The sequence below is a fragment of the Panthera uncia genome, chromosome A2, assembly GCF_023721935.1.
Source record: "Panthera uncia isolate 11264 chromosome A2, Puncia_PCG_1.0, whole genome shotgun sequence".
Lineage (NCBI taxonomy): Eukaryota > Metazoa > Chordata > Mammalia > Carnivora > Felidae > Panthera > Panthera uncia.
Window position 1 is genome coordinate 91,594,297 of NC_064816.1, and position 25,833 is coordinate 91,620,129.

The window sequence follows — 25,833 nt, forward strand, 5'->3', positions numbered from 1 at the left end:
CAATTGCAAGGCTATACCCCTGAGGAGAACATATTTACATATGTACAGTACTTTTTGTCTTTAGCCTTACATAGTCGAAAATACTGTTTTTCAAAGTATGTTAGGTTAACTCTTTTCTTCCTCACTTCTTAAGTAGTTTTGTTATTCACTTTTAATACAATTAGAATTATTTGTTACAGTTTTTATTCCATTTTGGGTTTCCCTATGTTCTGGTTAATTTTTTTTTAATTTACATATGGTAAATTTCACTCTTTGTATGGGTAATGCTTTCGATTGTGACAGATGCATAGAGTTTTATATCTACCACCACAAACATGATACAGAATCATTCCATCCCTCCAAATTCCCCAGTACTTCTCTTCTGTAGTCAGCCCTTCTACTTCCTGCTACTGGCAACCCCTGGTTGCTTTCCATGCGTATAGTTTTGCCTTTACCAGACTGGTGTAAATAAAATGATACATTATCATTGTATCATTGTACTTTTGGGCCTGGCTTCATTGTCTTAAAGTGCATGTATGATTCATCATCAGTTCATCAATGTTGTTGCATGTATTAATAGTTTGTCCCTTTTTATAGCTGAGGAATATTATATTGTATGGATGTACCATATAATTTATTTAGAGGACATGCAGATTGTCTCTAGCTTTGGATGGATCATTAGAAATTTTTGAATAACTGATCTAACTTCTATTTTTCAAAAGGATCATTTTGACTGCATTGTCAAAAATAGACTGAGGGGATGGAGAAGTCTAAAGCAGAAGCATAGAAACCACTTAGAGAAGTCACTTCCCCAGATATACAAGTTAGGTGGTGGGATTAGAATTTGAACCCAGGCAGTCTGGCTGTGCTCTTAACTGCCAGTTCTTCTGCCCTTTGAAAATGAATGAGGTCAGTTACTGCTGACTGGTCATGTTATTCACAGACTAAAGAATGGATTTTGAAATTTGGGCATCATTGGTAGTCTTACAAGAGCACTTTGGTGGAGTAATGGAGATGAAAGTGTAATTCAAGAGAAAATGAGGGGAAAGAAGTGAAAGACTTAAAAGACAAGTAGAAACTAAGTAGGTAGGTCAGAAGAAAATTTGTGATGAATGGTATAGTGTAAACCAGCATGATATGTATGCAGACAGTGGATAGTATTGTGATATGAAACTTCGGGGATGGAAGATGGAAAACTGATAGACGGTAAAGGTAGAGAAATAGCCAGTAGTTACATGTCAGAGTCCTTCATAAGCTAACTTTATGTTGTAAAATGTGGACAGTCATTGAAATACTTTTGATGGGAATAGAATATCAGAGGCCCCTGGGTGGCCTAGTCAGTTAAGCAACTCTTGATTTCAGCTCAGGTCATGATCTCATGGTTCGTGGGTTCAAGCCCTGTGAAGGGATCTGCACTGACAGCACGGAGCCTGCTTGGAATTCTCTCTTTCCCTCCCTCTCTGCCCCTCCTGTGTACATGTCTCTCTAAATAAATAAACATTAAAAAAATAATAATGATTAAATTTGTGTCTTAGATTCCTTTAGGCAGCGGTTTGATAGGCAGATAGGCAAGAATATGGTGAGGAGAGATTCTGAATGTAGGAAGCAGAAGGCCCTTATAATATATTCCAAGTAAAAAGTGATAGAAGTAAAATTAAGGCAGGAGGAAGTGATTTTAAAACTTTTAGGAAATTGAATTTAGTAGCATTTGGTATGACTGAATGTAGGGGATAAGGAAGAGAAGAGGAAACCAAGCATAAATCCTTAATCAACCAAGTTGTTGTATTTCATTTGAAATGCATAGAAGAGGCATCAAGTAAAGATAATCACTTTTTGGGTGATTTGGGAGTTTGGGTAGAACTAGATTGAAGGTTGTTATTACTTAAAGACCTTGAAGCCATGGTTTTAGAGTGTATACAGAGCTATTTTTGTACTGGTAGAATGCTGACATTTAAAAGAGAATAAAAATTGGGGCGCCTAGGTGGCTCAGTTGGTTAAGCGTCTGACTTCAGCTCAGGTCATGATGCCACAGTTCATGAGTTTGGGCCCCACGTGGGACTGTGCTGACAGCTAGCTCAGAGCCTGGAGCCTGTCTTCAGAGTCTATGTCTCCCTCTCTCTTTATCCCTCCCCTGCTCGCTTGCTCTCTCTCTCTCTCTCTCTCTCTCTCTCAAAAAAAAAAAAAAAACAAAAAAAAAAACATAGAATAAAAATAGTTAAGTCTATGGGAGAGATCGAGAATGAGAAGTAATTTTTCCAAGAGAATAGTGTCATAAAAGCCAGATGAGAAGTGATTTTTCCAGAAGTTGTCACTTACTACAGAAAGTTATAGGTGGCTGATGATTTAGTGTCCATTGGATATTTCATTGTGTGTGTTAACAGTGACCTTGATGAGAATGGTTTCATGGAGTTGGTGGAGGAGTATTCAAAATTCAGAGTTGTAGAAATAGAGACAGCAATTTTGTGACTACTAGCTGTGAAGAAAACAGAATACTGGCTTGAAAAAGGGAAGGTGCTTTTTTTAAAGGTTGGAATGGTATACCTTGAGTAGAAGTGGAGAAGTTGAAGATTGCAGGTCACAAACAGATGGGCTTTCTTGAGCCAGGTCCTTGGAATAAGTGAGGATGGAATCCAGAAACAAGTGGAAGGTGTGGTGTGTGGATCAAAAAGACTTGCCTCCTTTCAGATTGGAGAAAGATTATTGCAGATTATTGTGGATTTATGTTTGGGATGGAGGAGGGGTTTCATTGAAGTCCCCGTAGCCTAAGTAAATATTGTCAGATATTCAAGATTCTTTTCTTTTTAACAGTGTGGATTTTTATGTTGTGTGATTTTAGTAGAAGATATGTGATTAAGCCTTGTATTTAGTTTTAAGGTTTAGTATGCTTTGGGTACCATAGATACATCCTGCTTCAACAAAAGAACTAGTGAGTTTGTTTACTAAGTATCAGGGTTTCTATCTGGGCTTATTTCATAACATCTATTAAAGGATTATTTTACTTTATTTGATTAGACAGGTGACTTGCCCTGTGGTATATACATGCAAATCCATATAATGTGATTATTGTGATGAATGTCATTAATGTGATGAATTGTATTTCTCTTTTGCCCAGATAGGCTACCGTAAAATTAGGCTTATATTCAATCTATTGCAGTTTCCTATTTGTTGGGAGAGTTTTCATTATAATACGAGGGAAAGTGCTTAAAGACTACCTACAGGCCCTTAGAAAGGTATCTCTTTAACATAATCTTTATTCAGTAGTCTCTTTGTGGTACTGCAGAAAAGTTATCTTTGAGAGTATGGTTTCAGATTCTTGTTTCTTGAATCAGGTAGAAAAGGAATTCAGTCTGTTCCATGGGAGTAGCCTTTTCAGCTTTTCCAGAATTCAGAGGTGCTACTGAGAGATTCCTTTAGGCCTTGGAAAAAATTAATGAGGAACTTCCTCCCACAGAATGATGGTTATTACAGGTAACTCTCATGAGTTTAGTATCACTTTTGAGAATAATGGAATTTAAGCGACATGTTTCTATATCTTCTCAAAAAAGAAGACTCTTTCTGAGGATAAAACAATAGTTTAAGATTTTGTTTTGTCAATGTTAAGGGTTTTTTTTTTATTTTTATTTTTTAATGTTTATTTTTTGAGAGAGAGAGAGTACGAGTCGGGGAGGGATAGAGAAAGAGGGAGACACACAGAATCTGAAGCAGGCTTCAGGCTCTGAGCTGTCAGCACAAAGTCCGATGTGGGGCTCGAAATCACGAACCGCAAGATCATGACCTGAGCTGAAGTTGGACACTTAACCAGCTACCTGAGCCACCCAGGTGCCCCTGTCATTGTTAAGTTTTAAACATAATTGTAATCAAAGTGTTGAAATGCATTTTCCCATTAGGGTTTCCCCCAATGTGCTTATTATATTGGTCAGGGTTCTGTCAGAGTATTGTATCCAGGATTCAGCCCCTCTATTAAATAACTTACAGAAATAAGTGAACAAGTCAGTATCCAAAAGACAGCAACAGAAGTGTTTTACAATTTGAAAGAAATGTTTAAGGGCGGAAAAGGTTAAATATCTTAACATTGTATGATTCAAATAAAGCTGTTTAGTTAGGGAAACAAACGTAGCTCTATACAACAAGTTAATAGCCTTCAAATATGCCTGAAATCTTGATTATCTGGAACCTGGGAACAATGAGCTAGTCTAAATATTTAAAGGGCATCCTCCTAAAAATTGAAGTCATTTTGCTTTAACTGCTTTTGATCGTAAAAAGTTTTATGTGCTTTCTAAAATTAAAAAAAAAAAAATAGAATTTGAATTATTCCAATGCAGAGTAATCTGTCTGAACATCAGTTAATATACCATACGTTAATATACTGTTGTTAGTAGAGCTATTTTCCTCTATCTTAAATCAACTCTACTGCTGTTTTGAGTCATTTTTTTCCCTCCTTAATTTTACTGTTTTTTTTCTTTGTGGTTAGTTTCTTAACTTTGACCTATGTTCTGTTATAAGGGTCTACATCTTGATGTTTTTGTTTTACATGGATGGAAACAAGTTTTACGTGCTTTCAAAAATTGGAAAGATATAATTTGGACTATTTTAATTTAGGGTCACCTTTTTGAACATGAATTAATATAATATGCCATTAGTTAATATTCTGTTGTTATAAGGACTGTTGGCCTCATTCTAAATCATCTTATTAATCTGCTTTTTGAGTCTTTTTTTTCCTCCCTACTTTTTTTTTTTCTTTGTAGTTAGTTCTTACCTTGACCTGAATGTTTCTGTTTTTAAAGAGATACTTCTTGGGGCGCCTGGGTGGCTCAGTCGGTTAAATGTCCGACTTCAGCTCAGGTCATGATTTCGCGGTCTGTGAGTTTGAGCCCCGCATCGGGCTCTGCGCTGACAGCTCAGAGCCTGGAGCCTGCTCCAATTCTGTGTCTCCCTCTCTCTCTGCCCTTACCCCACTCATGTTCTGTCTCTCTCCCTCTCTCAAAAATAAACATTAAAAAAAATTTTTTTAAACGATACTTCTTACTTTCAGAGTTTTGTTTTTGCTTCAAATACGAGAAATTGGACACCACATTATCAAAATAAACTAATTTCCAGAGGGAGCGAGGAAAGAGTATTTTGAGAACTATATGATATGCTAAGTAAGCATGGGTCCTAGCAACCAATTCATAAAGCTGAGCAGCTAGGATACGGATGACTTTGTATCTGCTGAAGATCAAAAAAGTCAAATTTGGCTAAACCAGTGTACTGTTAGGCCTCCATTTTGTGAAAATGTTAAGACATCTTCACAGACTAACTGGCAAACTAACAAAAAAAGCATGAACAAAATTTTGTCCTTGCCTAATCCAGAATTAAAAGAGGCAGCTGCACTGCTCCAGAACATCTGCCTGTAGATTCTGGGCTCTCTGTAGAAAATCTCATTTTCTCTCCCCTAATTATTAGCCTACTATGAAGGCTTTGAGTGTTAACTCCTTTAAGTTTATATTACCTGCTTGCTTTAGTAGGGTTTTTTCCATAGTAGATAAAAGGTTTTGGTTTTTTGGGTTTAGGCTATTTAGTTACTGGATAGAGAAAAGGCACCACAATGAAAGCTTTTTCATTTATTTGAAACAGCTCTCACTATTGAGGATCTTTTGATGTTAAAAAGTAAGTTCATCTTTTAAAACTCTGAGTGTTTAGTTTATTCAATATCACTGACATTTATTATATGCAACTTGCCCTTTTGAGTTTTAGTCCGTGTTCATAGAGTATCTTAAGTGGTGTAATTACCGAGAGTTATATATAATGCAGCTTTTAAAAAGAGTGTTTTTTCCCCCTTAACATTCACTCTAAAAACAATTCAGTGTAGAAATAGGTTATAACTAAACTATCTATACTTAGTTCTAGTGACTGCTTGAAAGAATGAGTATTATTTTAAGGAAATATCAAAAGGAAGTACTAATTTAGTTTTCTAGAAATAATTATGATTATTTGATACACTTTAAGAACTACTTGGTAGTAGACTCAAACCTACTTGATTTCACATTTTCAAATTAAAACAATTTTTGAATAGGATGGAAAAATACTAGCTTATCTTAGAAACATCATAAACGTGTCTAAATACCCTTTTCAAAGCTCTGACGTGGAACTTGGATCCTGTTAGGCAGGCTTTTTTGTGGGCGTATTAATTCACACTCCACCTGCCAGTACCTATAGGTAAAGACATGAAACCACACCCTCTGTTCTGACCTTTTCCTCAGGGGACACTGACTAGAATCCTTTGGCTCAGCATGAGAGGCTATTTGAATAGCTCAGTTCCGAGGAGCTTTTACTTTTGAATTGAGTGAAGCAGCAAGAACAAGGGAAATAATGTTGCAGCTACACTTCTGAAGACTGCTACTATGGAGATTTAAAACTCAACCTTCCCTGCCAGATTGTTTGGAAGGCTTATTTCCACAGATGTTTGATACTGAAAGCAGTTTTATTGCTCAGCTAATTAGATATTTATATTTTCATTCTTCTATTCTTCAAGGATTTAATTATTCTAGTTAAAAAGGTGTTTGCTTTTATTTTTGTTGTCTTTGTTTTTCTTTTGTTTTTGACGAAGACTCACGGAGATGTAGTTTTTAAAATAGATTTGTGGGGTTTTTCTTTTGTTGTTCAGTTGTATGAATTAATAAAATGTTTATTTGATAGTACTAAAAAAAATTTTCATACAACTATGGTGTCTCTTGATAAACTAAAAAGAACTTTTTAATGTAGTGGAAAACTGTTAAAGTGATTGAGGAAAATTGGCAGCTGCATCTTCTAGAATGGATTCTTACAGGACCTATTTGGCAACTGTCAAACTCAGTGGCTCATGGTTGGAAGAACAAGATGAAGACATTTATGAGGTTGAATCTCGTGTGCCTTTACCATATCCTTTTCCTCTGTGTGAACATTTGGATGAAAATAACTCAGTAATTATTAATACTTCTATTTTTCATTTTATTCATAAAAGAAATGGGCACATATTAAAACTTATTTCTAAAATTTCACTGCCTACCCCTCCTTATTCAGTAAGTATAAAAAACTTGGTTTCTTTTAGTTTTAGTTCATGCTTTCAGTTTTTTATACATCTAATTTAAAAACCTGTATAATGAGAAATGAACTTTTAAATGTCCTTAAGTAGAATAGAATCTTGTTTTGTTATTGTTTCATATGTTACTACTCATTTATCCTAGATGTATTGAAGGGCTAAATTTGTTCTAAGAGCCCCATCTTGGCTATGTTTTTGATTCCAGAAAGCAGAGTGAGATAGTATTACAGTTCTCCCATGCCAGGCAAGCTGTTTAAAAAGATCCTGCTTCTCCTTAAGAATCTTGCTTTTATATGTTTATGGTGCCAATCCTGAGTAAAAATGGAGTGATTAAAAGGCAATAGGCGTTATGATTCTTAAAACAGCCAAGTGAGCCAGTTAGGAATTGTTTACAATATTATGGTGTATTGGCTATAGTTCCAGACAAGGAAAAAGAAAATCTGGATTCTAATTTTAATTTTCTTGTTAACTTATAAGAAACTGATTTTTAATATGCCTACTAATCCTGTGAGGAAATACTGTTTTCTACTTTTTATGTGACATGTATTTTATAAACATTGTTAAGGGTAAGTACTTAGCATAGTTAGTACTTCAGGTTTATTTAACGCATAAATATGTTGTGAATGATTCACCTCAAGTGATTCAATATAACTACAAGTTATTCAGCACTTTTTACGACTCTCATGGCTTTAATTGTAATGCACTAGCTAATATTTAACAAGACAGATGGTTTTCAGAAGTTTTGTTACCTCCCCTGAAACTTTTATGTTAAAGTGACAGTATATTTATTGATGCTTTATAATGTAATGCTTTTTAATATAATAAGTTTCTTAACTTATTTAGAAGTACTGAAATGAAATTTTTATGTATTTCATATTGTTAGGTATTAGGAATAAGTCATAACTTAACAGGATAGAAGAGGCTTTTTAAATTATATTTAGATGAACATTTGAAAGGGGAGTCTCTTATTCCAGTAAAGTACGAGTGCCATCTGCTATAATAAATGAAATTTGTTTGCTAGCTTTACTGTACTTGATTCTTTAATTTTTTTGTTTTGTTTTGCAAAACTAAAGTTATGTCTCGTGGTTCTATGCTAACTATTTAAATGCATTTAAAAGCTGCTTTAGATCTTGTTAAGAAGTAGACATAGAAGCAAAAACAATTTAATTTTCTTATGTAAATCAAGTATTTTTTTTTTTATAAATGCCGAATGCTTCTTGTACAGTAAATTTGAAAAAGGAATAAGAAACTATCCTTTTTAGTCAGAGCTTTGAACTCTTTCAGAGTTTTCATGTATTTACCAGGCAACCACTTTATAATAAACAGAAAAAGTTACCTATCTACATATGTAGAAACAATTGGTATGTTTTAAAAATACAGGCTGTGACTGTAAATTCAAAAGAGTAATTATATATAAATTAGTTCATACTTTGTGATCATGTTCTTTATAGTAAAAAAATCAATGTTTATTAGTTATCTACATTTAAAAGAAAATACTCTTTTCCCAGTCAAAAGTAGAAATATATAGAGTTTTATCTTTGTTGAGGTAGCATTGACATGACAGATGTTTTAGGAAATATTTTGTGATTTGAAATGTATGCTCAACTATCCATTACAAGTCTTAAATGTGTATTCATATTATCTCCAAGTAGTAAGTTGTAAATAATATTTAACACATCCTGTTAAATAAAACAAGAACAATCACATACTTGATATTTTGGAAGTTGACTTAGAGTGACCGTAAAAGACTTTATTTAGTAACTCTAAAATGTGTTTGCTATGGTAAATACTACTCAGATGTGAAGAGCAGAAGTCTTTAAAAATAAAATAATTTTAAATATCATAATTTGATAATACATTATTGATATTTGCCTATAAATTAGAAACCACTGCATTTTTTAAACCATAAAACATGGTAATATCTTTCTACTTTATAATTTTACAAATTCTTATGACATTGTCAGCCTATTTTTAATATATATATATATGTATATATGGTGATTGCTTTTTCAAAATTTTTAGTGTTATAGGACTAAATACTAGAAACATTTGAGCTCAGTTTTTAGTTTAACTAAAAATAAGAACTGATAAACAAGTGCTGGCAGTCAGAAGCTCAGAAAACAAAGGCAGAGATGGTGCTTTTCTGTAATTTCATGGAGCTGATAACAATGATCACTATTTTTTGAGAGCTTTGGCCTTGAGTCTGTACTTGACTGTCATCTTAAAAATTGTTTAAGAATGTAGTCATGCCAATAACAGCATTTAAAAAGAGGCTGTATTTATGAGTAATTATGGGTAATGCCTCTGTATTGTAAGATTTTGAAAATAAATTGAATATTCATATAAAGTCTTGTAGCTGTTTCACAGTTAAATAGAAATATAAAGCTTTTAGTTAAAATGTGGGTTATAATTTTTTTCATCTTGTTATGACAGTATGATTTTCTTAATTGATGCCATTATATGAATCATATATTCCTCACAATGTACAGCAGGAGTCCACAATCAATAAATGTTAAATATAAAAGAAATTAAGTTTTACATAGAGCCCAATCACATAAAATTCTTCCACAAATAAAAAAAGAGCCTATGCATTACTAACTTTATATCTTTCTTTATATTATAGAATATAGATGTAGTGATATAAGTTGGTTTATTTCCAAAAGAAGCATTTTTTTCATTTTGTTTTTAATGTTTATTTGTTTTTGAGAAGAGAGAGGCAGAGCGGAAGTGGGGGAGGGGCAGAGAGAGGAGACACAGAATCGGAAGCACGCTCCAGGCTCTGAGCTGTCAGCACAGAACCTGACATGGGGCTCGAACCTACGAACCATGAAATCATGACCTGAGCTAAAGTCGGACATTTAACCAACTGAGCCACCCAGGCACCCCCAAAAGAAGCATTGTTTTGTTTGTTTAATAAAACCAGAATACATCTCTTATGGAAAGTTATATGTAGGTAATCTACTTGTATACTGACTTTCCCCATTTAATGTTAGCATGCACTAGGTTACAGTTCAACAATTTATTTTTATTTAAAAACCCTTTCTGGTTAAACTTTAGTGGGGTATTCCCAACACTTTGTCTTCCTTCATGTATGCTTTCCCTCCTCGTTTAGCTTGAACATGCGAAAGTTACACAGACAGAGTTGATGCGGGAGTCATTTCGACAGAAACAAGAAGTGACAGAGTCCCTTAAGTGCCAAGAAGAATTGCGAGAGCGCCTTCATGAGGAGTCCAGGGCTAGAGAACAGCTGGCTGTGGAGCTCAGTAAGGCTGAGGGTGAGCAACTTGCTATTGGCAACTGAGTGTGGAAAAATTTCAGGTTTAAAAGTAGAGATTTTGATGCAAGCCAAGTTTAGAAATCACAAGTGTATTCTAATATAGGGTGAGCACTGAAACATAGTTGTAATTTGTCTTCAGACTTTCTCCAAGCAACTTTAAAAGCTATATAATTTTAATTATCAAAAAGTGTTTAATAGAATTCTAGAAAGCATTAAAATTTTTAGAAAATATAGAAATGGATGATGGTGATTTGTTACCAAAATTCCACCATCCTAAGACAAGTCTTGTACTTTAGCAATGAAAAGACTGAAGCCAAGAGATGTTAATAAATTATACAAGGTTGGGGCGCCAGGGTGGCTCAGCTGGTTAAGCATCTGACTCTTGATCTCAGCTCAGATCTTAATCGCAGGGTCGTGAGTTCAAGCCTCGTGTTGGGTGTGAAGCCTACCTAGATAGATAGATAGATAGATAGATAGATAGATAGATAGATAGTTAGTTCAAGGTAACCATTAAATGGTGATGCTGGGCTTTAAGCCTCTGAAGCCTCATACTGCTTATATTCTGCCATACCATTGTGGGTGTTGGCCTTCTAGAATCACTTAAAACATCAACTTTCTCTAGTATATTTAAAATGTGACTTGGTTTACAAGCATCTGATTTATATTAAGCTTTCTTGTCTGTTTACATGTGTTTGATAAAGTGAGTTATCACGTACATGATGTGATACCTTAGCATAGCAAAGTAATAGTTCAAAGGAACATCATATTTAGGCACAAAGGTTAAACAAGAAAAAGCCTGCATTGAATGTACCATAACTGCTGCTGTCATCAGCAGATTCATTCAAGATATTTATAGAACGCCTAATGGTAAGATTTAAAATAAGTTTTAATCCTGTTCCCTGTTAATTTTATCTTATAGGTGTCATTGATGGCTATGCAGATGAAAAAACTCTTTATGAAAGGCAAATTCAAGAAAAAACTGATATAATAGATCGTCTTGAACAGGAATTGTTATGTGCAGGTAATAGATTGCAAGAATTGGAAGCAGAACAACAGCAAATCCAAGAAGAAAGAGAATTACTGTCCAGACAAAAAGAGGCTATGAAAGCTGAGGCAGGCCCAGTTGAACAGCGTATGTATTTTTAGACTTTGTGTATGAAACATTCCTTAAAAGTTCAAAGTGGCTCTTTTCTCCTTTCAATGCCATCCATGATTCACGTATTTCATGTGGGGGTTGAAGAATTACAAGAAAATCTACTTCATTGATAAAGGTTTTATTAGCCAACTATGTGGAGTTTGGTTTTTTTTTTCCATTTTCCTTTGGCAAATTTTAACAGGAAAAGATAATTCCTTAAACTTCTGCCTCAGGAGACAGCTGTGCATAATGTGGCAGGATATTTTTTAAGCTGTGTAAGATTCAGTTCTTTTGATAGCAGAAAGGCAGCAAAAATGTATACTTGGATTAAGTAAAAGAGCACTGATCCAGCATTAGTAGCAAGCAGGTGGGGGTGGATTTCAGCCTGCAAGAGAATAGATTGAAAAGGTCAGTGACTGTTACACTGACATCTAGTTTAATCTGTGTACGAGTTCAAGGAATATACAATTTATAAATAACATTTAATCTTTGCTGAAATGAGAAATTGTGTGTAATAGTTTTTTTAGCAGTAGAAAACGTCAGTCATTATAACGGTGGAACTTCAAATCCTTTTTATCATATCCTCCCACTTTTATATTACACATGCAGTTGGAATTATAAATGTGTAGTTTTATTAGTTGAATTTTGCTAATCGAGAAATACAGCATGCATTTTTGTAATACGGTGCAGTTGTTTCTGGTTGCTCAAATTTGTTTAACACAGGTTTAGGGTTGGTCTTTTTAATGTGCAAAGTGTATGTATCGTACATGTAAAACATTCACGAAATACTGGTACATCAAAATGTTACAAATGATAATAATGAGTGGTTTCAACTTTTACTTCTAATTCTTTTGTGTTTACGTATTATTCTGTTTTAGGAAGTAGACATGTAAATTATATCTTTTTTCTGTGTGTGTGTGTTTTTTCTTTCTATTCTTATAGGACTAGTAGATGCTGCAGTCGATGCAGCACCGGGAGCAGGTGTGTTTATACAATTGCATGGCCAGTCTTTGGGTGGTAAACTTACAACTCCAAAAACGGGGTGACCCTTGGATTTTCAATCACATACCTCTACTTTTCCAACTAACATACCTCTAATTTTGCTGTTGTGTTTCATACTTACAGTTTTTTTCTTTAACAAAAAACTTTTCTTACAATAAAAATACATATTTATATTTGAAATTAACAACTGAGATTCGTAGTGATCATCATCTTATATCTGTTTTTCCACAGAGCTTAAGACAATTTCAGTTTCTTACATAAACAAAATGTATTAAATTCTCACCATATGACTTTTCAAAATGCTCTTTCTAAATCAGGAAATATATAAGATGATGGTATCAAGGATCAGTGAAATTTAGTAAAGAGACTTTCTGGTTCATTTAGTTTTATATTAACATCTAAATCACTATTGTTTTAAAAGGAATGCTATTTTCTATAGATTCCTAGTCCTGAGTACAGTATTGGCAGACTGGTTAGTGTAAGGACTCTCAGGTTATGTTCCTTTTTTTTTTTCATTAGAGTATTGTTTTACTTTGCTATATACTTTATTGTTGTATTACTAATGTTAATAATAATAGCTAACACTCATATAGTGCTTACCATACTCTAGGCACTATTCTTTGTATATATTAACTCATTTGATCCACAATAGCTCGTAGAGATCAGTAGTATTACTATCCCCAGTTTACATATAAGGAAATTGGAGGACATCGTGTTAAGTATCACACAGGAGATAAGTGGCAGAGCTAGGATTTGAATCCACAGTCTCTGCTCCTAAGCACTACACCATACTGCCTCTCATAGTCAGTTTTCCCTTGATACATATATGGGTGAGCGTGCAAGACTAACTCAGGAATATGGATCTAATGAGGAGAAAGACTAACAGGAAATTGATTGTAGTTGTATTTTTTTTTCTATAACTCTTACTTGCCTTGGTTAAAAATTTACAGTCTTTGATCTTCATGTATATTGTGTATGCATATAAAGTGACTTTATTGGTTTGGAATGAATTGATTTTTGCCTGAGGTGAGTTATTTCTGTGCTTAAATTTAATTAGACTTTGTTCTTTTCCTTATGGTGAAAGTGGACTTTTTTTTTTTTTTTGGTCATTTGCTATGGCATTTTCACAAAATACTGTTTTTAGTGACAGAATGTTTCTTTTTGTTAATATGGTATAATTTTTTTGATACTAGCTTGCTTACTTCTATAGGAATATGTTGCTTTGATATTTTCATAGGAACATTTTCCTTTCTTACGTGTGTTTAAAGTAAAACTCAGATCTCTTATTTCATGAAGGTAAAATTTGAGCGTTGTTATGGGTGATTTCAATATTACTTTGATTTAACTTAGTATATTTTTATATTTGTAAACAGAATTACTACAGGAGACAGAAAAATTAATGAAGGAAAAACTAGAAGTACAGTGCCAAGCTGAAAAAGTACGTGACGACCTTCAAAAACAAGTGAAAGCTCTCGAAATAGATGTTGAGGAACAAGTCAGTAGGTTTATAGAGCTGGAACAAGAAAAGAATGCTGAGCTAATGGATTTAAGACAGCAAAACCAAGCACTGGAAAAGCAGTTAGAAAAAACAAGAAAATTTTTAGATGTAAGTATTCTCAACTTGAATATTGATTTTGTCACTGGAGTGCTTACTTGCTGGTAGTCTAGGTTGTGAATTTTAAATTATGAAGAAACTTGAATTCTAACATTTTCATCTACCTGTGTTTTTTACCAATTAACTGAAAACTACTATTCCAAATAAAAATTCTAATAATTTTTATTACATACCTATGACAATTAAAAGCAGTACAGGCAGATTATGAGTAAACCACCAGTTAGCCTTTCTAAATTCAGAGTTAACAAGCTTGTCCAAGACTTTGCTTTAATCAACTGCTAAAGCAGGGTGAGGATCCTGAGAGCTAACTGGCCAACACTGTTTCACCCACAAAAGATACACACAGAGTAACACTGTGCTCTTGGAACACTTGTTATGCTGTCATTACTGTCTTCCAAAATGATACTAAATCTTTAACCTCATATGGATTTTCTTCTTTGGGGTTTCACTTAAGGCCTGATATTCTTTTCATATATCAGGGAATCAGATTCTGACAGATTTTATAATTTTAGATACAAAACCTAGATTAGGATGAAAGAAATTGATTTACTAAACAGTTTGTTCTACTTACTATTTTTTTAATGACTAAATTAACAGTGGAATTCCTCCTTTGCTCCAAAAAAATAAATTCATTTTTGGGAGAATATTTTTATCTCATTCTGTATTTAACATTACTTGAATTATTAAAAATGTCATGCTTCAAATAATATTTAAATGCAGACATTCCTGTCAAAGATTCCAAATAGCCTATGTACCATACAACAGGTGTTCTTTTTTTTGAAACCTTTTGGTTTGGGGTATTCTGTGGCCGTCAGTTGTTTATCTTAAATAAAACTGTATGTATAACTAAAAGAAGGAGCAGTAATAATAGCTTCAGTATATATTGTTTCTTCAGTTACTGTTATTGTTATTAAACTTCAGGAGCAAGCCATTGATAGAGAACACGAAAGAGATGTATTCCAACAGGAAATACAGAAACTAGAACAGCAACTTAAGGTCGTACCTCGATTCCAGCCTATCAATGAACATCAAACTAGAGAGGTAAGAAAGAACTTTACTGATACTGTCTATGCTACAGCATATTGTGTGTCATAAAAGATGTCTGTTGTGAAGAACTTAAAATTTTATTATATATAAATCTTCAAAATCAGAAAATTAAATATTACTTCAACGTGAAAAGTTCTTGAAATTCTAAAAATTGTTTACATTGGTGTTCCTGGGTGGCTTAGTCAGTTGAGTGTCTGACTTCAACTCAGGTCGTGATCTCACGGCTTGTGGGTTCAAGCCCCGCATTGGGCTCTGTGCTGACAGCTCAGAGCCTGGAGCCTGCTTCGGATTCTGTGTCTCATTCTCTCTCTGCCCCTTCCCACATCCCAAAAATAAACAAACATTAAAAATTGTTTGCATTGAAATTTGGAGTCATTTCTACCTGCATTTATCTTCTAGTTTTGCCCAATTAAATAAACTTATCTATTTCTTTCTCTATTCCTGTTCCTAACAAAACTGATCAAGAGTTGTCTATATTCAGACAATTTTATTTCCCCATCTTCCATTCTTTTCTCAGTCCAGTGCAGTGACGTTCTAACCCCTCTGTCTCAATGGGGTTTATATCCTCTCTTTTGTTGAAATTGTTCTTGTGGAAGTTACCATCCTCCTGGCCATGTCCACAAATCATCTCTGTCTTCATCATACACATCCTCAGAGGCTTTCATTGCAGCCTTCTTCCTGAAACACTTCCTTCTCTTGGCTTCTGTGACATACCTACTTCATTTTGTTTCTTTCCATAGTCTTTGTTTCTCAACCCAAAATAAATGATGGAAGACCCAAAGACTTAGACTTTGGCCCCCTTTTTCTTTCCTATTAATTTTCTCTTCCCAGGTAATTATGTGTAAATGACCATGTGTTTATATCTCCAGCCCTGACATCTCTTTTTTTTTTTTTTTTTTTAATGTTTGCTTATTTTTGAGAGACAGAGAGGGACAGAGCACTAGTGGGGAAGGAGCAGAGAGAGAGGGAGACACAGAACCTGAAGCAGGCTCCAGGCTCTGAGCTGTCAGCACAGAGCCCGACGCAGGGCTAGAACTCACGAACTGTGAGATCATGACCTGAGCTGAAGTCAGCGCCCAACCGACTGAGCCACCCAGGTGCTCCCCTGACATCTCTTTTGAACTCTGGACTTGAATACTCAGATGCTTTACCATCTATCTCCATTTAGATGTCTCAAAATTAACATGTTTAAAAGAGAGCTCTTGATGCCTGACTAACCCCCATCAGAGAAAGACAAGAATAAAACATGTTCCTTCTTCTTTCAGTAAATATGATACTATCTTCACCTTTCTTATTGCTAAGACCTAGAGTTCATTCTTTATTCCACTTTTTTTTTCAACCCCTGCTTCCAGCCCCTTGGTGAGGCATGTTGCACTACATCTTACATCTTCCTATTCTTTCCATTTCATTCATCTCCTTAAATCTTGGCTGTCACTGTCAGCCTGGATGGTTTTGGTAGCCTCCTTACCACTCTCCCTGTTTCTCCTTTTTCGTCCCAATTATCCACTTCCTCATTTAGAAACATAGAACTCTATATTTGCCAAATAAATGCTACATGAATGAGGGAAGATTTATTGTATAAATTGCAAGGATGGCTTGTTACAGTTATATAGACATCGTGCTTGGGGTTACACCATCCTAATTTGAATCAATAGCTCTGTTATTTACCACCTGTGTGACAATGGCTAACTCATTAAAACTTTCTAAAACTCATCTAGTCATTTCTAAAACAGAGATGGTGGGGTGCCTGGGTGGCTCAGTCAGTGTGCTTCCAACTCTTGATTTCAGCTCAGCTCATGATTCCAGGGTTGTGGGATCAGGCCCTGCATTGGACTTTGTGCTGAGCATGAAGCCTGCTTGGGATTCTCTCCCTCTCGCTCCCTCCCTCCCTCCCTCCCTCTCCCACTCCCACTCCCACTCCCACTCCCTCCTTCCCTCCCTCTCTCTCTGTCTCTCTCCCCCCCTCCCTTCCCCCACCGCCCGTCTCCTGCTTGCACTCTCTCTCTCTCTCAAATTAAATATATATTATAATAGAACCCACCTCATAGGAATATTGGCCTGGTACATAGTGAACATGTTAAATTATTTTCAGAAATAGTAATAGTTAAATTTTATTTTAAAAAATCTTATAGGGGCCCCTGGGTGGCTCAGTCGGTTGAGTGTCCGACTCTTGGTTTTGGCTCAGGTCATAATATCATGACTTTGTGGGTTTGAGCCCCACATAGAGCTGGTGGTGGGGAGCCTGCTTAGGATTCCCTCTCCCTCTCTCTCTGCTTCTCCCCAACATGTGTTGTCTCTGTCTCTCTCAAAATAAATAAATTTAAAAAAAAATTTTTTTTAATAGTACAGTATGTAAGTATATTATTTGTTATATTTGAAAAGTGTGACCTGCCTCATTCATGAAACTTTAAGAAACTAACATGGATGTGTGTATTTGATTTTTCTCCTGGAACATTGTGATCCATTGGTTCTGTCCTTACCTTGCCAAATCTGATTCCCCAGATGCTGATTTTCTCAAGATCTAAATAATCTAACTCTTACAGTATATTGTACTATTTTGCTGCTTTGTGGTCTTTTTCCTTGACTGTACTCCAAATCTTAGCCCACCCATTATTGTTAAATTTTCTCCTCAGTGGCTTTATTATAGTCATCCTCAAACATGTAATTATAGGTAAGTTTGCATTTCTTTTAATGTTTTGGGGAATAAGTATCGTATTTAGATAATTTCCTTAAAGTATCTCACTGAAGTAAGGTAGAATTCCTTTTTTTCTTACCATCACACTAATTTTTTTAGCAAGCTTTCTCTCTTTACTTGATGAGAACTAATTTCATAAGCTATCTTATTATGCTTCCTGAATCCTTCGGTCTTAGAGCCATTCTCTTAAATGGACCTGCATTATCAGAATTACTTGGGGAAACTTTCAGTGTGCACAGATTCTTCTCACCACCCAGTATTCGCATGTCTGTTCTGGGCTGCTGGAATGTGTAGACTGAAAAAGCTTCTAAGTGACTGTATTAAAGCTCCCCCATTCCCTCCCATCTCTGCGTTGTTTAGAACCATATTATTATACATCTCAATTATAACCATTTGTGGAAAGAAAAATAGAATCCATTAAAGATTTCTTAAGATTATCTTATCTGACATAAGAGTGTAAGTCAGGGGGCGCCTGGGTGGCTGAGTCGGTTAAGCACCCGACTTTTGATTTCAGCTCACATCATGAACTCACGGGGTTTGTGAGTTCAGGCCCCGCTTTGGGCTCTGCGCTGACAGAGTGGAGCCTGGTTGGGAGTGTCTCTCTCTTCCTCTCTCTCTGCCCCTTCCCCACTTGTGCATATGCTCACTCTCTTCTCTCAAATCGATGAATAGTGTAAGTCAGCACTCTGCAAACTTGTCATCTTTATTAAGTTTTAGTGTTATTGTACCATTAGAGCTTATACTTTAACATTATTCAAAATGTAATCTTTTCTCTCCTCCTAGCTGCAGGTCTTAGTCTTAAGAGAAAGTGTTTTTTGTAAAGGGTTGGTGGAGCAGTATTTCTTTTTTGTTAGTACTACTTTATCAACTCCGAGAATGTCACCATAGTTGGAGACAATAGTTGCTATCCTTATCAAAAATACTTAGCATGGCTTCTGAAAATACTTTTTGAAATGAGGACAGGTATGTTATTAGCTTGTTGAAATTTTTTTTAAATTACAGTTTTTGCTTGTTATATGTCTAGGTTGAACAGTTAACAAATCATCTGAAAGAAAAAACAGACAAGTGCAGTGAGCTTTTGCTCTCTAAAGAGCAGCTTCAGAGGGATGTACAAGAACGGAATGAAGAAATTGAGAAACTGGAGTTCCGAGTAAGGGAACTGGAGCAAGCCTTACTCATTAGTACAGACACTTTCCAAAAGGTATGGCATTTTCTTCAGGCTAATTTTATGAAGTGTTTTAATATGGATTGCTCTTAGTTACCTGAACATCAGTCCCTTTAAATAAAAAATTACTAGTGACTTTTTGTTGATATTATTACAAAATATAAATATACCTTTATGTCTCCAGTGACATAACTATATGTGTTTCTTCTTATCTTCAAATGTTACTTGCATACCTTAGTCCTGAGAAAGGAAAATTAAGTAAACCAGAGGAATTAATGATCCTTTTCACAGTCAATAGGTTGCAATTCTAAAATAATAGCCAAATGAAAAAGCTGTGGACACCAGTTGAGTCTATTGCTTTATCCCAGAATAAGAGTGAAATCTATCCCCACTATACTGCAGAAAACAAGAATGAATCAAAGAAGAGCAGGATAAGGAAGCTTGGGAAGGGGGCATATTAGGGGATAGTCTCCATTTTATGTGAGGAATGAATTTTAAGAGTGTCAAACATTCCTGTGTTCCTGCATTCAAAACTGAGGATCTGTAACTTTGATTATTCACTAATGTAGATTATCAGCTGCTAATGGCATTGCTATTTCTCCAGTTAAAATGGATAATTAGATTTAATGTCTGAAGTTTTGAGAAAATTTTTGCATATTTAAAGGTAGAGGACCAAAAGCAGTCTGGAGCTCTAGAAGCTAAAACAGAATTGTCGCTAGAAGTACAGTTGCAGGCTGAGCGAGATGCTATAGACCGAAAGGAAAAAGAGGTAAGAGGTATACTTTTAATGACAAAATGTGGCTTGAATTATTTTAAATAAGTCACCTTGAGAATGCCATTTGTACAGAATGGGGTTTATACTGTTTAGACCGTTTCTTAGCTCGTTACCTAAATTGATCTGGAAGACAAAAAGAGTTGAACAAATAAGCTGGTATGAGAAGTGTTCCACGTAGAGGGGACAGATGTAAAGGCCTTGACACAGAAGAAGTTTGAAGACAAAAAGAAGGTATGAATGGAGTGAAGAGGAGACTGGAGAGAGAATTGTATTAGCACAAAAGGCAGGATCTCTCTTTTTCCCTTCTTTACTGTGAGCTTTGAAGTTTTGCTACTTTGCTGTAGGGTTTGGGGGTGGGTTGTTTGTTTTTTTTAAGTTGTATTACCCTGGGAGGTTATAGCGCTGTTTTACAATGTATAAACATGTTCTTAAAAAATTAACAATAAGGTAGTTATAGGAAAGTTCTCCTATGTTTTCCTACTGCCTCCCTTTTCAAAAAAAAAAGAAAAAAGAAAAATCTACTTTTAATACTAATTTCCAATTTCAAGCTAATTTAAATGTATTTAAATTTTTGTCTATTAGTTTTTCTAAAATATACTGTACATTATTTAGCTGTATCATAGCATTATAAATATTTAAGATTTTTTTAAGTTACATTTTCATTTCTGTATAATTTTTTCAGGATATTTAATAGATTTTAACAAATACTTATTGAATTTAAATAGTATAAATGTTAATAAGTGCTTTGGAAAATACAAGAATGAATTAGACATCAACTCAAACTCTAGCTCAGGCAACTTGTAGTTTTAGGGGCACCTGGGTGGCTCAGTTGGTTGAGCATCTGACTCTTGGTTTAAACTCAGGTCATGATCTCATGGTTTGTGAGTTTGAGCCCTATGTCAAGCTCTGCTCTGACAGCACAGAGCTTACTTGGGATTCTTTCTCTCTCCCCCTCTCTTCTGCCTCTCCCCTGCTTGCACACACTCTCTATCTTTCTCAAAATAAATAAGTAAACATTAAAAAAATTTTTTTAAACAATAGGAATTTTTTTAAAAAAGAAAACTCGTATTTTAGAGAAGGAAAAAAATCCATATAAATGATGAAAAGAAATGATCATCTCCATGAGAAGGATTATTTTCTTGCTATCATATAATACTGACTGATGTTTATCTAAAAGGTTCTTGTTTATTTTGCTTTTTTGGTTTTTCCACAAAAAGCAGGGAACACTTGTTTATCTGTAACCACTTCTGTGTGTTTTGAAAAGAATTGGGGAGCTTGGCTGGTTCAGTTAGTGGAGTATGCAGTTCTTGCTCTCAGGATTATGAGTTCAAGCCCTATGTTGGGCATGGAGCCTACTTAAAATAAAAAGGAAGGAAGGAAGGAAAGAAAATAACATTTAAATATAAAGATTTACCTTACACTAATTAATCAAAAAAAATTGCTTTCTAAAAAGATAGACCTTCAAAACTGGACCCAAAAGCAGTGATAGTTGATTATGGGTAGATAATTAAGTTTACTATATTTTAATTATCTTTTGAGTGACGTTACTAACACCTTAATTTTTCACGTAACATTACTGACACCTTAATTTTTTGAAGTGAGTATCCAATAGCAATCTACCTTTTACTGAGACTCATAGTTTATCAGAACTACAAAGAGACCTGTCAACCAGCTTCTGTCAGCCAACTCCCAGTTTTTATAGATGAGATAGAGCCAGACAAGTTGAGTTAGTGAAGGGTTAAAATGATAGCTCATCCTGGTGGACTAGTTTTTAATCACAGCAACAAGTACTCTGTCAGAACCCACTTGTCTGTAACTGAAGACTGAAAGAGAGGAACATAGAATTAAAACCTAAATCTTTTAATGAAAATCACTTCTTAAACACTCTCTCCTGTACTAGGCAAATATCTGATGGAGTATAAACATAAGATGTCTATATGTGTCATATTTTTAGATATTTTCCATTATTCTTATAGGCTTAATTTGTATAAAACTTTTTTTTTTCAGTTTATTGTATGTTTAGAAATGCAGAATGAATAGAGCAGAAACTGTAAAGATAGTTTAAGGATGATGAGAGAAGGCGAATAATGTGGGGAGAAATAGAACGAAGAGTTTCTTTAAAAAAAAGATGCCTTCAGTAGGTTTTAACTCTCTATAAAGCTAATAAGATATAGCTTACAGATGGCAGTAATAAAAAGTAATGGTTAACTTTGTTGAGGTCTGTGCTAGAAAGTGGTATTTTAAATGCCTATGCCATTAATCCTTACACTCTCCCCCTCAGGGAGAGTGTAGCCTAGCACTAGATAGGCTCTAGTGTTATCTCCATTTTACAGATGAGTAAACTGAGTCTTTACGAGAGGTTAAGTAACTTGCTCATGGTCACACAGTAAGCAGTTGAGGAAGAATTCCTCCTGGATTTCTCTGATTCTGGAGTCCTGTGATATTGTACTGCCAAAGAATTGGGGAATAAACATTCCTTGTTAGTGAGAAGTATTAAAGACTGTCACTGAACATCTATTTCTTAACATGTGTTGACTACCACTCTCCCAATTGTAAAACCAGCACCAGATTTCAAAGAATCTACTGTCTAAGAAGTCGTATACACATTTGAAAGAGATCGAGAAGACTCGAAAAGAAAACACAAATAGTTGCAAATTTATTTGATCCAAACTACCTAGATAACATTTGGTAGCTAAATTAAACAAGATTAAAACAAATAACCACCATTCTATTTTTAAAGCTTAATAATATTCTTGTGGTTTTTGGTTGTAATAGACTCAGTAACAGGACAGCCTGGAAATGACACTGGCTGAATAGGAGGAATAGGAGGAAAGAATCATACAGTGTCCTCTTTGGGAATTGAAGTCTCTATTGTGGTGACTCAAGTTCACCTACTTCTAACAGAAATGTTAGTGCTTTAAACCAGTGCTTTTCAAACTTTAATGTGCATATGAATCCTCTGGGAATCTTGTTAAAATGAAGATTCTGAATCAGTAGGTCTGGGATGGGGTTTCGGAATCTGTTCATCTAACATGTTCCCAGGTGATGCCAATTCTGCTGCTCTAGGGACCACACTTTGAATGGCAAGACTTTAGATCAAATTTAGAATTTGACCATAAACTGATAGATCAAAAAAGAAAGTAAAACAAAACAAATGAACAAACAAAAAACCAAACATGCTCTAAATACAGAGAACAAACTGGTGGTTGACAGAGGGTGGGTTGGGGGAGATGGGTGACGAGGATTAAGAGGTACCCCCCTAAAACAAATGGCATTTGAGGTGGAGCATCAGTTTTGAACTTCAATGTCTATGTATATATTAAAGTAGTACTTTTTCATCAAAAGCAGTTGTGGAAGATAGGGATTGGTATAAGTACTATTACATTAGATAACTTTGAAGAAGATATAATCACCATAGTTTTCACCAGTCTAACCTGGTAATTATATATGCACAACTACTAAATGTATTTAAGGTGTGTCTTCTGAGTCTAATACCAGTGTACAGAAAATAATGTAAGTATAAGTTTTGGGCATTCGTTATCAGAAGCAGGATAAGTGATAGTTAAGAACGTAAGGCTCCACAGGTAAACTTCTCAGGTTCAAAAGCTGGAGCCTGTGACCTAAGGGCAAGGTACCTTGCTTTCAGTGACTCCCTTCCTCATCTCTGAAGTGGGAATAATTTGGATTATTAATTAAAGATTTCATAAGATTATTATTACAGACTTTAAAAAAATAATATATATAAAGCACCTTATGCAGCGCCTGGCAATAAAGTGTCTATAAATGATGGCTATTATTAGTGTCAGTACTATTTCTGTTAATGAACTATTAGGCTAAATGATTTTGAAGGGCTTTGCCTTGCTTAGTGCTAAGACATGATTCTGATTACATATCTGGGTGTAAGCAGCATATGGTTCCTTTCAAGTTCTAAGGCAATAAATGATACATAGGCTGCTCTCTGAGCCAGCTCCACTGAATAATGTTGCTCCTACATTTTAGGTTGCTTGTAATGCAGCAATTTGATCATCAGGTAAATACATACTTGGAAATCCATTCATTATTTATTAAGTACCTACAAAGTACTGTGCCAAATGACAATTCCTTAATCAAACCCAGCTTTTAAAATGATATCTAGCACTTAAAACTTGTCATTAGTTTCAGTCTCTTTATAACCATTAAAGAGCAATTGCTTTACTGTTAATAGTAATTTATGCTCAGAAAGGAGCTAAATTTTTCTTGTCCTACACATAGGAACTCTCTAATTTTCTCCTAAAATGGTATTAATAACTCACTGTTTAAGTTTCTGTATTTCAGACGTAAGGATCTCACAGCCTTAGTGTCTACCTTTACTTTCTCCTACTTAAACAAGGCACGTGGCAGCCAGACCTTTCATTCGGTTAAGTATTAATATGGGCTAATTTGAGCTAGTCTCATTTGGTAGCTAAAACAACTGACCAAATCCTGCAGCTTTTTGAACTTTTTGATAGCAATTAAATTTAACATGAAATAAGATTTAAAATGCAGGCCCTTTCCCTTCCTCCCATGACTCTCTTCTGCTATATCAGAGGGTATTTTAGGTAAGAAATGGCTCCTTGTATCTTTGCTCTGAAGGGCTTTGGGTAGGATGATTTAAGGGTGGTGATCAGTTTGAAATACATAGAAACCACACAGTTACACCTGGCTTAGCGAAACCCCTTTATTCTCATCGCTCGTATCTCTTAAACACTTAATTATGTTTTATACAGCTACTGCAGCACTCTTTCTCTCTTGACAAATAAACATTTGTAAACAGGTTTTCAGGGGCACCTGGGTGGCTCAGTTGGTTAAGCATCCTACTTCAGCTCAGGTCATGATCTTGTGGTTTATGAGTTCGAGCCCTGTGTCGGGCTCTGTGCTGGCAGCTTGGAGCCTGGAGCCTGCTTCAGATTCTGTGTCTCTCTCTCTCTCTCTGCCCCTCTCCTGCTCATGCTCTCTCTCTGTCTCAAAAATAAATAAAACATTTAAAAAATTAAAAATAAACAAACAGGTTTTCATTTTCTCTTTCCTTTCAATAATTTTGGTATCAAAGATTACAAACTTAGAAGAACAATTAGAGCAGTTTAGAGAAGAACTGGAAAATAAGAATGAAGAAGTTCAGCAACTACATATGCAATTAGAAATACAGAAAAAGGAATCTACTACCCGCCTCCAAGAACTTGAACAAGAAAACAAATTATTTAAGGTAATTAAGAAAAACTTTGCTTACAAATAATTCATAATTTTTGTCTTAGTATCAAACATTTGCTGGATCCAGCTGCTAAATAATACTTAAAAAAGGCTGCAAATGGATTTGCATGCAACTTATTTTCCACCCAACATAAACATTTGACTGCATCATGAGAGAAAAAGTTTTTAGAACTGTTATCAAAATATTTTAAGAATTATTCACTTACAATTACTGTATGTTATCTGATTTTGTTTATTTGTACATTTTGGGTACTTTATCTTTTGTAAGATTCAATTGAAACAATATTCAGAAAATGGCATATAGTGATCTATCTAACTGGGATGGTTATTTTTGTTCCTAGGATGAAATGGAGAAACTGGGATTTGCCATGAAGGAATCTGATGCTATCTCTACTCAGGACCAACATGTGTTGCTTGGAAAATTGGCTCAAATAATGCAGGAAAAAGAAATAGAAATTGAGCAATTAAATGAGCAAATTACAAAACTTCAGCATCAACTTAAAATTACAACAGATAATAAGGTAAACAAATTGAAAATTACTACATGAAATTAAGCTACAATTGTAGGGGCAAATGGTTATTTTTCAGCTTCTCTTTGAATATAAACACTGAATAAACCTTAATTCTCTTTTACCCATTTACTTTATTAAGACACATTGGTTTCGGGTGTCTGGGGAGCTCAGTCAGTTTAGCATCCGACTTCAGCTCTTGTCTTGGTCTCACGGCTTGTGAGTTTGAGCCCCATGTCAGGCTCTGGGCTGACAGCTCGGAGCCTGGAGCCTGCTTCAGATTCTGTGTCTCTGGCTCTCTCTGCCCCTCTGCTCCTTGCATATTTGCTCTTTTTGTCAAAAATAAAAACA

The 25,833-nt window shown here is 35.0% G+C and overlaps 1 protein-coding gene across 5 annotated transcripts in view; it reads left to right on the plus strand.

The window, feature by feature from the left end:
• The window catches only part of AKAP9 (A-kinase anchoring protein 9), a 152,205-nt gene that overhangs the window by 94,914 nt on the left and 31,458 nt on the right, over nucleotides 1–25,833 (plus strand). For 3 of the 5 annotated variants that reach the window (XM_049641431.1, XM_049641435.1, XM_049641434.1), the window contains 9 exons: nucleotides 10,149–10,311; nucleotides 11,233–11,445; nucleotides 12,391–12,429; nucleotides 13,824–14,056; nucleotides 14,987–15,106; nucleotides 18,832–19,008; nucleotides 19,637–19,741; nucleotides 24,816–24,968; nucleotides 25,315–25,494. In XM_049641431.1, coding sequence (XP_049497388.1) covers nucleotides 10,149–10,311; nucleotides 11,233–11,445; nucleotides 12,391–12,429; nucleotides 13,824–14,056; nucleotides 14,987–15,106; nucleotides 18,832–19,008; nucleotides 19,637–19,741; nucleotides 24,816–24,968; nucleotides 25,315–25,494 — 1,383 coding nt within the window. Of the gene's footprint in view, nucleotides 1–4,539; nucleotides 7,017–10,148; nucleotides 10,312–11,232; nucleotides 11,446–12,390; nucleotides 12,430–13,823; nucleotides 14,057–14,986; nucleotides 15,107–18,831; nucleotides 19,009–19,636; nucleotides 19,742–24,815; nucleotides 24,969–25,314; nucleotides 25,495–25,833 lie in introns of those variants that run through there. The other 2 variants (XM_049641436.1, XM_049641433.1) reach the window with 2 other exon arrangements.